The 15,723-nt window shown below is 35.9% G+C and overlaps 4 protein-coding genes across 5 annotated transcripts; 1 reads left to right on the forward strand and 3 right to left on the reverse strand.

Annotated features, from left to right (window-relative positions):
- Positions 1-87: 87 nt before the first annotated feature.
- On the reverse strand, positions 88-2,418 carry LOC133721140 (mitochondrial import inner membrane translocase subunit TIM14-2). The gene is made up of 3 exons (XM_062147676.1): positions 2,240-2,418; positions 1,552-1,730; positions 88-548 (listed from the first exon to the last, which is right to left on the reverse strand). The coding sequence occupies exons 1-3, from the start codon at positions 2,240-2,242 to the stop codon at positions 392-394; spliced, it is 339 nt and encodes a 112-aa protein (XP_062003660.1). The 5' UTR covers positions 2,243-2,418; the 3' UTR covers positions 88-391.
- Positions 2,419-3,350: 932 nt separating this feature from the next.
- LOC133722856 (uncharacterized) lies at positions 3,351-4,570 on the forward strand. The gene is made up of 2 exons (XM_062149718.1): positions 3,351-3,412; positions 4,047-4,570. Exons 1-2 carry the CDS (start codon positions 3,351-3,353, stop codon positions 4,519-4,521), a joined length of 537 nt encoding a protein of 178 aa, XP_062005702.1. The 3' UTR covers positions 4,522-4,570.
- A 133-nt stretch (positions 4,571-4,703) lies between these two features.
- LOC133720704 (protein IQ-DOMAIN 2-like) lies at positions 4,704-8,609 on the reverse strand. 2 transcript variants are annotated; one of them, XM_062147133.1, is made up of 6 exons: positions 8,435-8,609; positions 7,715-7,815; positions 7,303-7,626; positions 6,949-7,164; positions 6,449-6,568; positions 4,704-5,752 (listed from the first exon to the last, which is right to left on the reverse strand). In XM_062147133.1, exons 2-6 carry the CDS (start codon positions 7,787-7,789, stop codon positions 5,048-5,050), a joined length of 1,440 nt encoding a protein of 479 aa, XP_062003117.1. In that variant the 5' UTR covers positions 7,790-7,815; positions 8,435-8,609; the 3' UTR covers positions 4,704-5,047. The 2 variants fall into 2 exon arrangements, with proteins under 2 accessions (XP_062003117.1, XP_062003118.1); XM_062147134.1 differs by lacking the exon at positions 8,435-8,609 and adding an exon at positions 8,123-8,337.
- Positions 8,610-11,593: 2,984 nt separating this feature from the next.
- Positions 11,594-14,806, reverse strand: LOC133721593 (beta-1,4-xylosyltransferase IRX9). The gene is made up of 3 exons (XM_062148250.1): positions 13,908-14,806; positions 12,764-13,007; positions 11,594-12,023 (listed from the first exon to the last, which is right to left on the reverse strand). The coding sequence occupies exons 1-3, from the start codon at positions 14,603-14,605 to the stop codon at positions 11,919-11,921; spliced, it is 1,047 nt and encodes a 348-aa protein (XP_062004234.1). The 5' UTR covers positions 14,606-14,806; the 3' UTR covers positions 11,594-11,918.
- Positions 14,807-15,723: the final 917 nt, after the last annotated feature.

The following is a 15,723-nucleotide window of genomic DNA, read 5'->3' on the forward strand; positions in this document are numbered from 1 at the left end:
TCAGTTTTAATGTTATTCCAAAATAATCTTATGCCCTCAACCGGGACATGGTATAGTCAAATGCTGGCTTTGTAAGCTAGTAGTATGTGAATCAACAGCATTTACATTTTTACTTGTGAGAACAAAATCTGATTGACTAAAGAATTGGGAACCTTTCAATATCAATACAAATTAACTTATTCCTGCTCCGCAAATTCATGAAATCAAAAGTACAAGGCTTCTGCCGATACGTGGTCCAGCTATAGGATCCTCATTATATGAATTTGCTTCTACAGAAACTCCCCACTAATATACCATAAATGGTCAATCTGAAACAGAGATGATATTCCTAAAACTCAAATGTTGAGAACCAAGCCTGAATCCCTTGGAGCCTTAGCACTAGCCAGTAACATCAAAATGCAGAGCTGCCGCCCCTGATTTTTCCAAGCAATGTATCTTTGGCTTCATTGATTTTAGATGCAAGGTAATGGCTACCTCCTGCATCTGGATGGTTAGCAACCATCACCCTCCTATGGGCTTCCCTGACCTTGGTTATGGGAACACTCTCCCTGAGAAAAAAAAGACCAAATATATCAGGTATAGAGAACAAATGTAATATATCAGAATCACAGCTTGGGACTTGCTCTAAATGAGCAGGGCCCGCTGTAGAGAGCATGGCTCAGCTCATGTAAGGTAAAAAGACATTCAACTTCATACAAAGGAATCGGCTTACAAGCTTAAGACAAGACTTCGGCTCATCTACTTAACAAGCTGAGCTCAAACTAACACAGTATCAGCTCCTAGTAAGTAGACATTGCCCCCAAAGAGAAGAACAGAGACTCAGAAGTGTGGTGCACTGATAACTTCCTCATTTACTTTTCCAGTTTTGAAAAGTTGTTAATTCCTGTCTAATGTGTTCTAAAACTACTCCAACGAAGAAAGCTTTCCAAAGAATCAGTGAAACATGTAATTGGTTTACATCTACATACTTGGTTAGCTTCAAGGATCGCAGAGAAGAGCTCTAATACTGTAGCACCAAGCAATATTGTACGAATGGCCAAAAAGCATTTTAAAACTCTATTTGAGCACAAGCTGAGCCAGTTATATGTTGGCAACTGACCTGTGCTCAAGGCTAAGCAGTGAGACACTCAGTTTAATGCCACCACTAAGGTTAGAAGACCAGGGAGATGAAGGGACCAAAAAATAGCAATGATCCATTGCCTCTGCTGGAATCTACAACTGATCTAGGCTTAAATATAAAAATGATTTAATCATGTGGTTAATACAATTAAAGATGGGCCAGGCACAAACCTACCAAAGATCAAATAGGGTAAACTTATGCATTTCTTGCAACCTAGATATGCAAGGCTGTAGAGTTGGGTTTGAGAAACTCGGAGATCCAATAACAGACCCATATTTGCAGAAACATTAGTAATGGAACATTTATGTCATCACGCTGTAAAGTACATTAAACATGGCAGCTAGCATATTACCCTATCATCTATACCAACACACATTTTTAGTGACTTAAAGACTACGGATTCCTACATTAGACAAAATGCAATATGATACCTGACTCCAAGTATTAGAGCTGCTTCCCTCCGGGTCATGGTAGGTTGAAAACCACCTTCATAAAATTTACGCAGTCGAGCTGTAGGCGGTCTTGCTTTGAATGCTTGCCAAGCCTGAATGCCATATCTACCAGCATAAGCAGCAGCAGCAACAGCCGCTCCTCCTATCAACGCAGTTACCTAATGCAAATTCCATTCATAAGCTTCTATTATTGCTCGAAAAAAAAACAGTCTAATTTGCACATATTTGCAGTCATCTCTTACTTGAACATTAAAAAAAAAACTATAGCTGTAAATTCAAATACAAATGGCTAAATGGAAACAATAGTTCATCAATTTCATACAAATACAAGTTAACACAAAGAAAGTTTCTTTATAATCAGGACCCAGAGCCCATTAAGCCTAGAATCGATAAACTCCTCATTCATTAGGCACAAAGGAATGGAATTTCATCTCAATATATTATAAAGCTCCATTATTTTTTTCTGGGAAAACAAAGTTGGGTCTAGCTAATAAACCCCTGACCTGAATCCAGAATAGACGCTAAACCCCTTTAGGATGCAAACAATGAATCCTTTCCCTAATAACCCTTTTGCATATCAGAACATTTAGATTGGGAGGGACATGGGATTCGTATACAAAAAGCGAAATACACAAGGGAGATGAGGAGAATTGAAAAGGGTACTCACCATTTATGTTCTAGTTTGGAGGTCGAAGAAACAGTTGGGTTGGCGACGCAAGGGTTTATGGTGTTTCGATGGGAAATTTTCTTTTCCGTAAAGCAAACTAATAAAACCCCGCCGACACCAAAACCCAGGTACTTGTAAAAGAAGGCAAGCGAAAACTAGGTGTCGCAAACCATGTGGCGGTCTAGTTGGAACGGTTACAAATTTCTTGACATTTTAGAGTTGAGTAATTAGGAATTTCCTTACGCGAATAACACCACGCACGTCTTGCTTTTGTTTTTCTCTTATGGTATTGATGACTGGTTCAGTTTGACACCAAATTTCTTGTCTTAATTCTAATGTTTGTTTTGGAAAGTAAAAAAAATATGTATAAGTATATATTTCGTAAATTTCTTTCAAATTTCATAGTAGAAGGAATCAATAATATCACTTAATCTACTCTTGTGACTACATCATAATCAAATAAGCGAACATCATGGTATTTTTTTGAGTAGTGAAATCAATGCACAAGTGACAAAAATTAGAGACATTTTCACCGGAGGAATTATCACGTCACTTTACCTATTATAACTCAAAACAATAAAATCCTACCAAAAAAAAACCCTATATTTATACAAAGAAAAAAAATTCCTACACAATTTAAGTTTACACACATGACAATTAAGGATTGGACAGTCAGACAAAATTGTGGATTGGTAAAATGGAGAACCGATCACTGAGTTCGAAGTACCATGTAGTATTGTCAAATGATGATCCGACCAATAGAAACAATACAACTAGAGAGATGTAATACATGATACCAAAAGGGAAAAAAAATGAATAGACCATCTAAAAATTAGTATTTACTACGTTTAGGCATGATTTAGATGATCTCGATAAAATTCAGACTTTCTTATACAATTTGGCCTGATTTTTGCTCAAGTTAAGACATGATTTAATGATGGATTGTTTGCTATACGTTCAGAGAATCAGAGCTCGGAAGAGAACCTTTGAACCCTTAAAAGCAGATTACAAATCCTATCATGTACTGATCATGTGCATTGGATTGAGCACTTTGTTGTCATCTAAAATAAATCTTGATATATATACGGTTTAGTGTGCCAGCGAAACCTTAATGATATACGACTCCCCTCTGGAAGCAAATTCCAAAGCCAATTTCTATTTGACCAGCAGACGGTAATTTTGCGGGTTTCGTATACAATTGATGTACAATGATTTGGCAACCGATCATTTGTAATCTTTGTAGCAGAAGCTTATATGACACTGTTAGACAGGCAGTCATCCTGCTAGAGGTTCTGTCTGTTCTGATCATTGCCATCATTTTCAACGTTGTCTCCACCAATTCAAGCAACTGAAAAACACACTGAACTGACTGAAGCATTTATTTCCTGACCTACATAACATGTAGAATGGAGACCAAGTTCTATTCACCGGAGTTTGGATAAATTTACTTTTCTTCCACTCCTCGTTCCAAGCAACATCGAGCAAAATTATTAGTTTTGAATGATGTTTGACATTCAGGGATCATAACGGAGATATATGGAACCCTTAAGTTTGCTAATTCTATTTTCATTTGTTGTAGGAATCCCATCATTATTTGATGAAGAAAATCTCTATTGGTACTAAGTTCTGATCTGTTATGGAAACCCTATTACTATGCGAAAAAGGATCCTGTACTCTTAACAATCTAATCTCAATAAATAGATTCATTCCAATGCTAAATCAATCTTGAAGAAAGCTCAAGGTTAAGTTACAAAGCCTAGCTTGCTTCTCCCATCCCCTTGAATTGCTGCCAAAGTAACACGGTCAGGCGAGCTATCATCGGCTGTATCTCAAAGACATCAGGTCAACCCACTTGGACACCTGCAAAAGGTGGCAACGAACAAAGTGGAAGTGGGGTCTCGTCAAGAGACATTGCATCCCATAAAACTCTAAAACTCAGAAAGGAAGGGCAGGACGCCCAGGAAGAACTGCAGAGGAAGAAGAGGGACCTCCAGGAGGAGCTGAAAGAGAGTGGGGGGCAAATTTTGGATGAAGATGGAGATGTCACCACCTATGACGACGACGACGATCGCACAGAAGCACGAGAACTTTTGGCTGCTGCAGATGTTCTTGGAGGAAACCCATCAAGGCATAAAAGTGTGAGGAGATGGAATGATGATGTGGTGTTCAGAAATCAGAGCCGTGGGGAGACCAAGACTCCTAAGCGCTTCATCAATGACACAGCCAGGAATGATTTTCACATCAAATTTCTGAATAAATACATGATCCCGTTCAGGCATTGATATGCAAGTCAAGGAAGTAAGAAAAATTATTGCTTCAAGTTGGTGAGATTGACATTATTCTAGTAATTCAATAAACTTAATTGTAACCTGTTTATGAATTTAGCAGGAACAGATTGTTTTCTGAATTCGAAAACCTACTCTTCTGGCAAGACCATTAACAACCTTTATCCCAACATCAAATAAACAATAACCAATAAATTAAATCCATATATTATTCACCAAGTCGAGAAATCAAGAAAAATCAGCAAGACTATCAGTTTTCTATGAATAGGGTCCTGACATACATCACCATGCCAAGCACCCAGATAACAGAAAGTATTGTGTTACAGAAAATATAAATAAACAAATTTGAATAAATAACCATAACCTGCAGCAGCATGACAACCCCTGCAACCAATTTTAACCCACACCAATTCTTGAGGATTAACAAATTAAAGGAATAAGTAACCTTTATTTCTTTTTCGCTCATGAACTCACCAAGACTTCATGATACAGCTTTTCTTCCTGTATTCTCTGCTGGCTATAATCAACTTCCAACTTCAACAGTGCTCACTTTTCTTTCTGTAGTGATTAAAGTTGTATCCACCTTTGGCGGACCAGAATGCCGCCTTGGTCTGGCCGGCGAGGCAGGGAAGGAGAGCCGTTTCTTAACAGACTCGGTATCCTTCTCAGTTATCCCATTCTTTTCTGCCGGACTCTGCAACCTGGACTTAGCTCTCGCAGATTTAGTTGGTACCATGTAACTTGGAAGTGATGGAGAACTGTCCATGCTCTCGTCATCCCTTACTGATGAGCCAGCAATGCTGTGCCTCCTAAACTGAACTGACTGCATGCTGGCCACACTCTTTGTGTCATCATCTGGGGTACGAACGCTACCCCTTGGGCTTGGTGATGGCTTCAATTTTCGAGCTACTTTTGTAGACGCTGGCCTTGAAGGAGTTGAAGGTGAGCGGAATCCAGGGTGACTTGGCTTTTCACTGGCTGTAGGGGATTGCTTATCGGAATTGAGAAGGTATCGAGCATATGACTTATTGATTTCTCCGGGGGAAATGCTGCGAGTAATTACACTCTTAACAGATGAGCGATCGTCGTGGATGTCTTTATCTGTCATGCCACGACTCTCCCATGGCCGGGCAGCCATCCACCGTTCCAACCAACTCCAACCCCAGGTTGGATTGCTTGGATCCATGAACATTGGGTTTACAGATTTTGCAGAATTCTTCCCGTTTTTCTGTGTAGTGAACCAAGGTTAAACCCAGAATAGGGTGCATTTAAGATTTAGGGAAGTTAACAATACACATGAACCCTTCATGTCACTTAACCATGCATGCATCGTCTCAAAGTTAGGCCCCTATAGGTCTCAAAATTTTACTACATTTATTAAATTACAAGGATTTTGTACACTTACAATTACAAACCAACCAAGATGACAAGGAATTTATGAAAAAGGAACCAAATTTATTCTTTCCCAATTCATTTGCCTAACTGTACCCTACAGACCTTAACATAATTCACTTAGCTGCACTTTTGAACCCTTTCATCTCATCTAATAATGCATACACTATATGGTTGGTACTTGCTAATAAGTAATAACCAAGCCTATGCCTTTTTACTCTAATTCTGGAAACTTCTGTGATAAAGTGGCAACCTAAAGGAAGGCCAAATGAACAAGGCTGGAGGAAATGATCCTGAATATTGCAGAATTGAAAGAGAGAGGGTTTGTGTAAAAATATTTGGTTCTTTTAAAGAATAACCAAACTCATAGCTAACCGAAAAGCATAGTAAATTAGTAATTAATATATTAATGTCCCATATGACTTTTACCACTACACCATAACTCGACACAGAAGATACTGCATAAGACCATAAAGCTATCCACCTCCTTTCAGTTTATTTATGTCATGTGATATTATAGGATTAGGATTACCTGATGAGAGAAGGCATAAGCGAGGGCTCTTTCCCTTCTGATTGCTGCTTCATGCTTGCTTAATAGGTTTGCTTCAACTTGCTCCTTTGACTGTAAGCTATCATCCCATTCATCCCCAAGCTGTAACAATGTTCAAAACAAGTTAATAGCGTCAATGAAAAACTATCTGGATACAAATACAAATATAGGCCTTTTTTACCTAGGGCCGAGTCAACAATGCAAGAACCAGACTTGCATTTACCACCAGCTGGAGGAAAATTTTGAATCCAAATTTTCTAGTTTGATTTGTAAAAGAAATTATGGAAATTGGGATCGAATCAATTAAAGGGGCTGGAATTTGTCCTCAAACCATACTTTCTAGTTTAGAAATTAGGATTGAATCAAACTAAGGAAGCTCCAACGGTTTCAATTACTATGGAAATCAGTTAAAATTTGTAACCTATTCCAATTAGTGGACTAATAGATAAAAATTATAAAAAGCTAAGAGTAATAAAACACACCTGCAAAGTCTCTTTTGCATGTTTAAGTAGGAGTTGCCTTTGGAGAGCCTGGTTCTCCTCTAACATTCTGATCCTCCTGGAACGTATTTGAGCTTGCACACGAGATAGAGTCTGCATGCATTTTAGGGTATTTGTGGCTTGCCGTTTCACAACAGATCCCTCTATCAATGTTTTCAGCCTCACCAGCCCTCTTAAAGCCCTCAGTGCCCTTCTTGCCTGAAAAGTTCGGAAAACTACTCATGAAATATCTAAAATCTTCCTGCACGGTGTATTTCTAGCAACCAAAATATTCTTATAAACACTGGCCTAAAAGATTTCAAAGACCAAAATATATATTTTTTGTATGGTAAATACCAGGTATCCTCGAAATGCTGTTTGAATCTTGATTGCTGCCACTTCCTCCCTTGATTTTCCAGCATATCGATTAACTGTGGGCAATCTGACTACCTCAGGGGCAGCTTGAACCGGAGGAGGTGCAGGAACCTCTGGCTCAACTGTTGCAGTAGCGGTGATTGCAACAGGGTAAGCATAATTTTGCTGCTCATTCACCACATTGGTTAATTTCACCTCTTCTTGTGGAGGAAGAGGTGGCAATGTGGGCGGTGGTGCTAAAGAGGTAGACTCATATTGTGGCTGTTTTTGCTTCCCAAACCATTTGTTTTTAGACTTATCTGATCTCTGGAAAAACAGTTGCTAGAATTATTAGGAACTTATAAAATAAAAAACAAAAAGACACTGTGCTAGCCAAATTGGATTATCTACAAACCTGTTCTTTCTTCTCTTTGGAATCAGGGCTGAGAGCTTTCTTTACTGAAGAAAACCAATTTCCTTTCCTCCCCATCTCCTTATCATTCCCCTGATGCACTCCTTTGGAAAACAAAAACCAATCTAAATTATAGAAATCACTTGCATAGATTTAGGATTACCATTTATAACTATCTAAAATTCATGGAAAAAAAAGTAAAGAACAACCCAAATCCCTCAAAATAAACACTTTTAACGATCAAATTAACCCCATTTATACAAAATCTGGAGGAACAAGAAAAAGAGAGAATTTTTCCTAAAATTCATACTTTCTATAGTTTGAACAATCATAACACTCACTGAAAAGACAATAGTAAATAAATTTCTAACCACATCAAAACAGAAACAAAAAAGCTAAACATTGACTGACCATGTATCAGAGAAGTTTTCTACCAAATTTGAAAATAAAACTCCAACAAACAAAATCTTCAGTCTCCACTACATTTTCGTACACTCTCTCAGCAAATCAATCAAGAAGGAAAATACTCCAAAGTTATTAAGTCCAGCAAGGAACTGGGTAGCTTCCAAATCAAAACATGGCAGAAGAGCCAGATGTCAAAAGTCTCTTACTTTAGGCCAAATTTAGCAACCCAATTCAAAACTGTAGAAGAATTACAGTGAAAACCCAACATTTTACGGCAGCCATTGAGTGAAAACAATTGGGGGGTCTCAAAGAACTAACCTTTGAACAGAGTGTGGCAGATCTCAAATGTCCCTCTTCTGTTTTTTCTTCCTCAGGAAACCAACAAAAGGGTTTCTTCAATTTAAGACTTGAAGAAGACTAGAAGCAACCTCTAATAATAGGCCCAACTCTCTCTCTTTCCCTTTGTAAAGGGAAGAAAAGAAGGAAAAAAAATCAGATCTTGACACACAAGAACATTTCAAGGCAAGCAATTTGGTAGCAATATGATATATGAGGGGAAATGAAAACCCAGCTGGGTTTTGCTAGTGTGACCCCCACCTTCTCGGGTTTCGCAAATAACTGGGTCCCACAGATTTAACAGAAGACTTTTCATCTTAGGTGGATGGATCAGATGCCTGTCCCCGACACTTTCCTCCTACTCCTGAGCTCAAAGTTACGACCTTTAACTGTAGCAGGTATAGGTGTGTTACTGTTACTGGTCTTGCGGTTACTGTTTGTCCTCTCACCGACCGTTACCACGTAAGTAACACCCCGCCATTTTAGCATCTTTGTGTGAGCTTACTACAAGTAATTTTTGTTGTTTTTCGTGGTCTGCTATCCACAGTTACTGTGTTGATTTTCCTTTTTTTAACTCTAGAAGTTTTTTATTTTGAGGAGAAATATAAAATTCTGTAACTCAAAGTTTAAAAACGTGTTTAGTGCGACTTCATGAACTAACTGTACATCATCAAATTAAACTTATTCTATAGTATTAAAGTGTTTTTTTTTTCTTCACTGATACATATTACGAATGAATATGATTTTTTATTTATTGCCAAAAAACTACCAAAAAGTTGGATTTGTGCATGATTTTGTTCTCTAATTTGTTTCTGATGATTTTCCTGTTTGGTAGTATTCCCCTCATTCTCTGCTTCATTTTCTCCTTTGATTATTTTTGTCCATTTATCATAAACCTAGGGCGGGCATGCATGCATGCATCTAATGGGAAAAAATAAATTGAATGTGATTCCAATATTCATGTATTAACAAGTTTTAAGGGCACAGAAGATCATGAAGTTATGATTCAATATTATCAGTGTATGTAGTAAACTAATCAAATACCAACAATGATCATACAATGAATTTGTATTAATTAGAAAAATATAGCAGTAAAAACACAGGAAAAATAAATAAATATAATACCAATAGATGGGTAGGGATACTCATTCAACTCGGTTTCTGAGGAACAGTCTGAAATTGAGACTGCTACCACAAATGAGTTGGTTTTGGTGTTTAAAACTCTCAACAAGTCTATTATTGAAACAGACTCCGGATTGGACCCCAGATTTGCTGTGAAATAACTAATTTATTTGATTTTATACAGAGAAAGAGACCTGTTTGGTTAGCCACCCTGCCAACAATAGACATGATCGTCACCAATCCGTGAAGCTGCATAACGCGTTAATACACACAGTCAAATGCGTTGCATGTCAAATCACAATGCCCAAAATGCCAAATGGGAGCTCACCATCAAACTTGTGAATGTCTACATATCATGTCCCCCTTTTTTTTTCTGTTTTTTTTTTTTGCCGTTAAAGAATGATGAGAATGGAAACCTTGTTCATAGAATAAGATTTTTGTAAATTTTTGTTAATTCTAAACCTTGTGTAAATAATTTATGTACAGATCAAATTGCATTAGTTTAAAGTTTATACCATAATTATTTTCAGTTCTAAAGTGATAATTTTTCTTTTGACTAATATTAATCTAGCCTAATTATATCAACTTTAACAACCCTTTTTCACCACTTTGACTAACCTTGAAGGCAAAGCGATGCCTGTTTTATTCTTACATTAGGCTTCTGTATAAATTACAGGTTCAATCAGCTTGGTGGCTTCATAATGTGGTTGATTGATATATGATTGTTCCAAGTACTATTATTGTCATTAATTTTGAATATAAGCTAGCTAGCAAGCATCACACTTCCATAATACAAAAGACCAAAGAACTAGTAATAAAATCATGCAAAAAGCAGTAGGTTAGGGCCTGAGGGGGTGTTCATTATTCAGCCCAATCCAACTGTGGTCCAGCATATCAACCAAAGGCTGTTCAATTGTCTGTAATTGTGTTGGGCCTTACAATATTCTCTATTTCATAGAATTTTCTTTGAAAAGAGATTTGATTTATTTTTCTCAAGAGCGGCTCCTCGTTATAGAGGGAACGAAAATTGTGGTTCTAGTTTGACCTCCAAATTTGATATTTTATCCTCCAACTTTTTCAATTATTAATAGACTTTGTCAAATCATATGAAAAAATAAATAAGGACAAAGAGAGAAAATTGGATAAGAAAAAAAAAACAAATACTCTTCTTACCTCCCCAAATATAACATTCAATTAATTTTTTTTTTTCCAGAATTTCCTTATATTGCCTATGTAGTTTTATAATCTACCAAAAGCAATTAAGTAAAAGTAATAATTATCATTTAATACAAAAGTAAATTCAAAACAATCTGATATGAAATTTCTTTAAACTAAATTCATTCAATATTATGATATAGTTATTACTTGATCTTCCAACCCAAAATCCTTGAAATCATTCTTTTAGCAAATTCAAAGGGATTCCAGCAACATATCAAAATCGAGAACCAACCCTCTGATTAATTTTGGTAGAGGAGAGACATGCTCATAAGAGAGCAATATCATATGATTTTGAGCGTGATTGAAGATACATATAAAAAGTAGAGTAATACATTGTTGCATCTCATGTTCAAGGGTGTTTTGGTAAAGATAAGGAGGTTTACTTAGCTTTTCAAGTATTCTAAAAAGTAAATTAGAGGTGTACTAAGTATGAGAGGTCTAAATAGCAAATTTAGAGATCAAACTAGAACCACCCGAACGAACATTCTAAAATAAATATTTGAATGCAACTCGCGAAGATGATCAAAATTGAAGGCCAAAAGAGGCTCCCTTGATGCGGGAGGATTCAATGTACAATTCTTACTCTGCTAATGACTAATGCTGGTACATTAAGAGAAAGACAATCACAAAAATACAAGAAACGTAATCAGTGTGTTTAAGAACACACGCAATTGTTAGAACAAATCACACACTAGTGTCAAAGTATTGTAAGAAAACTAATATAACATGCAAAAATCAAAGTTTTAATGGGAGAGGAGATAAACATGTAGGGATCAGAAATATCCACTTACACTTGCAATAAATGCATTTCAATTCTTATCGCTGACAAAAGATGTCTAATTATAAAAGAAAAGAGACAATAGATGAATGATCCTCTTTCTTTGCATGTTTCTATAAAGTGTAACAAAAGTAACTTGTACAACATGAATTTAGTGATTTCATCTACATTCAGATAACCAGAAGGTACTCATGATATCATATCTATATCAAAAATTTAGAAAATGAGAAGAAAATAAGAGAATTAATAAAATTATAAAAACTACTTGAAAAAATAGAATCAAAAGATTGAATTTTTTTTTTTTTTTTGGTAATTGAATTTCCCTTTTCATTGATTGTTTGGTGTGACTTAATGAAGAGACCAAAGCATGATCTTTGAGCAGTCTTCTGGTGGGATTCCCTTTAGTTTTGTCTCATCTTCAAGAACCACTTGCTTTACAAATTTCATTGAATTCTGTTGAGAAAAAAAAAACAGCTAAGAAACATATATATAATCTAAAAATAAAGAAGACATATATGCACATGCTCTCAATCATTTTTTTTCTCCTTCTAATGTTTAAGTAAAAGAGAGACATAATCTATTAAAGTAGGTCAATGATATACACTTGCATAAATGTCGAAAAAAATTTGTTTAGATATCACACTCATTCTTATAATCAATCTTTTTAGACATTGATTAGCAGAAGGCTGTGAGCTTTCATAGCAATTCATCCATACACCTAATGTGTCTGCAATGATTTTAAAATGGTTGGAGGTTTGCCAAACCTCAACTAAACCGGCTTACTTATTCATAGAGCATAAATATTTTAACAGCTTGGTGTGACAGGACCCAACTGCACCAGTGAAATAATTACCTAGGGTATATATATGAACCAGTTTCTTATAGAATTTAGAAAAAAGAAAAAAAAACATCATGGCTCCCAAATTAGATATAAAGAAGTTTTATTTTTACAATAAAAGAGATTTCTGTCAAATAATTTTCAAGTTAGTTTAACAAAGTATGACTCGAGATTGAACATGCATGTACGATTATAAGTTTGACCGTTATGCAATTTATCAAAACTATTGATTATCGTATGATTTTCATAACTAAGTATGAAGATAAAACATTATTAATTTTTGGCAACGGATTATTTAGTTTCTTAAACAGCCATTTATATTGAACGCTTATTATAACTTTGATGTTATTGTTACCTGAGAGGTGCTTTGAAGTGATGAAGTGCGACCCCATCTTTCAGGGTCCCAAAGAATTGAGCTATTGAATGCAAAGCTTGAAATATGAATGCGAAGTCTATTAGTATCATCTGTTTGATCAGTATTGTTCATTTTCCTTAGGATATGCCATCCTATCACTTGTGAAGAATCACATACAGGCCCTTCAATGATCACTTTTTTCTTGTTTGCTGCTAGTAGCGCCATTGGCCATGTCCCAAACACTCTGCATACACAAATGAAGTCTTTCTTAGTAACACAAATGGAAAGCATCTCATCGACCAAAAAACACAAAGGAAAAGCAGTTTAATCAAACCAATTGCATTAATATCGTTTCTCATAATTACATTACAAGATCATACAATTTAGTCATTCATATATGATGCTAAGACAATTAAGCAAAATTAGTCATATTAAGAGCGACGGAATTACTCGAAACATGAAATCGCTTCAATAAGCTCCTTATTTTGTCGATTAAGTGTCCATCTGATATTAAGCTCTTCTAATGTAATGTACATTTGATGGGATTCAAAGATCTATAAATTTCAAATTATATGAATTTCAACGAATATGACTATACAACAGGCATGGTACTACCTCGGCATTGCAATAAATATAGTTTTCTTGAAATACCTAATCATTTAGTTAATCTCGTCATCACTTAAGTAATAAACTAGTGATTAAGTTATTTGACTTTGGACATTAGCAGGAGTCAAGTGATTGGATAAATTGCTCTTCCTCAATGATGTATATTTTAAAATTTATGAGAATAAAATTTATATGAGAAATTTTAAGAATCATCTACATACACGTGAACGACTATCAACCGTTGATACATGTGAGTTTTAAAAAATATCATACGAATCAACTATCATAACTACACATTAAAGAATGCATAATAAAACATTAATTGTTACGTCATAAGTAATAAGGACTCACTTTTTCCAGATATCATATATACATACTCATTTTTCTTAAAAGTTGCTCAAAACTTTGAAACTACCATCCCCCCATAGGTTCTTACGTCCAGATTAAAATGTTTGAAATTCTTTTCCAAAATGCCAAAAAATTAAGTAATGTTTGAGATATAGTTGAACAGAAAAGGGAAGAGAGTTGGATTACATACTCAATTTCTCTGAGCTGATCAAAGAAGCCAAGATCATAAACATTGGAAAGCCCAGCAAAGTGAACAATCCCACTAAGCTTGTGCTGCTCAATGTGCTTAAGAGCAACATTCCTCTGATGATCCATTTCAGCCTCAGTATCTGTGAAGTTCTCTCTGAAAACCAAATGCCTATACATAACACCTGTTTTCCTAAGCACTTCAGAAACCTCATTCGACTCGGTCTTCCCTTCCACCACAATCCACAACAATGGCTGAGGAACCAACTTTATGGTATTTGCCAATCTTCTCAGAAACACACATTTTAGTGGGTTTTTGGTGCTTGTCGGTGTGACTATGATAATAAACCTTCTTGGTGTCAAATTGGGTTCTTTCACTTCTTCTTCTTCATCTTCTGACATCCTCCTTTCGGATTCGAAGTAGGTTTCTTCAGAATTTGGAGGGGAGGATGCTGCCATTGCCAAATTTTCTGCTTCCGCTATCAAACTTCTATTGAAATTTGCGACTTGTTGCGGCGGTTCTACTGGTTGAGGCGAAAACTCTATTTTCTTTGATGAACTCACAGCAGGTTTAGACAAGATGGAAGGTTTAAACGTTGGAGCAAAGCCTGTAAAGAATCCCATAACAAAACACAAAGCAAAATGGACAGCAGCTTTCTTCCATAGTTGAACCTTCTTTCTTGATCTCTCTGTTGTACCCATTTTCCGAAAACTAACACAGATCTATATGGTATCTGGTTACTGAATTTAGGTGGGTTTTGGTCATAGACAACAAGGAAAGTAGTGTATCAATGTAATATATAAGGTGGAGAGTCTATAAATGGAAGGTTATGAAAATGGTTGTTTATTACAAAAAGATGGGAGCTAACTTGGTGCAATATTGGTTTTGTTTTTGAGTTTGTGTTCTTTTTTGGTGAGGACTTGCTTCATGTAGTTGTTTCTTGAAGCAAAAGGATTAAGGAGAGAAATAGAAATGAGGGCTTGAGTTGCTTTCTCTGTACCAGAGAGTGGTTGGGATGGAACCCATCAACAAATTACTATCGAAGTTTAACAGGTTGTAGTTGGTATTTGTTGTAATTTGAAGTCTTCTAAATTCCCTAAAGAAAGAAGCTAGGGATCAAAATGACTAGGATAATATGCAAGATTAACTTAATTATCGGATACTTATGGTAATTCAGAGTTGAGGCAAAGTTTATGGGCAATGTTGTTGAAGCTCAAGAATCAAAATTGAAGGAACTTCCAAGCCACATGGGAACGAGTCAGCATTTTAAACTAATTTGTGTATAAACAATGAGAACAAAGCTTGATCGAATTTCTTAATCGTACTCATTTCAGTTTGGTGTGACCGGAAATCTTCATGGAAAATTATATATTAGGATGATCATTAGGAGTCACAAGGTCGATTAGGACAATGGAACTGACCCATGTAAAATGTGTTGTTATGAGTCAGCCACCTGGGTGGTATTTCTTACTTTCAGTCTGCAGAGTTCTCAATTTCAATAGTAAAATGTTCATTTATTGGGTCGATCGATATTGTAAACAACTTACAACTTAACAATGTTCAGAGCAATTAAATATAACGGTTTATCTCAATTTAAGTGTTATTAGTAATAAGTGTGACAATAGATTGTCGTGTCACTTTTTGTATATGAAAGTTAATTTTTATCAAACACACAACTCCGAAAATGAATAATAATGATTTTATAATCAATAGTTAGAGAATTACAATGAACTATATTCATCGATTGACATAGAAATTTTACACGATTCATTACTTGCTGAAATAAACGAAGCTCGGAACAAGCCCAAACATGAATGAA

The sequence above is a fragment of the Rosa rugosa genome, chromosome 7 (genome assembly GCF_958449725.1).
Source record: "Rosa rugosa chromosome 7, drRosRugo1.1, whole genome shotgun sequence".
NCBI classification, from domain to species: Eukaryota; Viridiplantae; Streptophyta; class Magnoliopsida; order Rosales; family Rosaceae; genus Rosa; species Rosa rugosa.

Bases quoted from the DNA above. Each gene is read 5' to 3' on its own strand.
- LOC133721140 (XM_062147676.1), bottom strand. The intron at 549-1,551 runs GTATCATATTGC...TTTTTTTCTCAG, and splicing joins GCTCTAATACTTGGAGTCAG to GGAGAGTGTTCCCATAACCA.
- LOC133722856 (XM_062149718.1), top strand. From the start codon at position 3,351: ATGATATACGACTCCCCTCTGGAAGCAAATTCCAAAGCCAATTTCTAT. The intron at 3,413-4,046 runs GTAATTTTGCGG...TAACACGGTCAG, and splicing joins TTCTATTTGACCAGCAGACG to GCGAGCTATCATCGGCTGTA.
- LOC133720704 (XM_062147133.1), bottom strand. From the start codon at position 7,789: ATGGGGAGGAAAGGAAATTGGTTTTCTTCAGTAAAGAAAGCTCTCAGC. The intron at 7,627-7,714 runs GTTTGTAGATAA...CTGTTTTTCCAG, and splicing joins CCAAAGAGAAGAAAGAACAG to AGATCAGATAAGTCTAAAAA. The intron at 7,165-7,302 runs GTATTTACCATA...CGAACTTTTCAG, and splicing joins CAGCATTTCGAGGATACCTG to GCAAGAAGGGCACTGAGGGC.
- LOC133721593 (XM_062148250.1), bottom strand. From the start codon at position 14,605: ATGGGTACAACAGAGAGATCAAGAAAGAAGGTTCAACTATGGAAGAAA. The intron at 13,008-13,907 runs GTATGTAATCCA...TTGTGTATGCAG, and splicing joins GATCAGCTCAGAGAAATTGA to AGTGTTTGGGACATGGCCAA. The intron at 12,024-12,763 runs GTAACAATAACA...TTTTCTCAACAG, and splicing joins CACTTCAAAGCACCTCTCAG to AATTCAATGAAATTTGTAAA.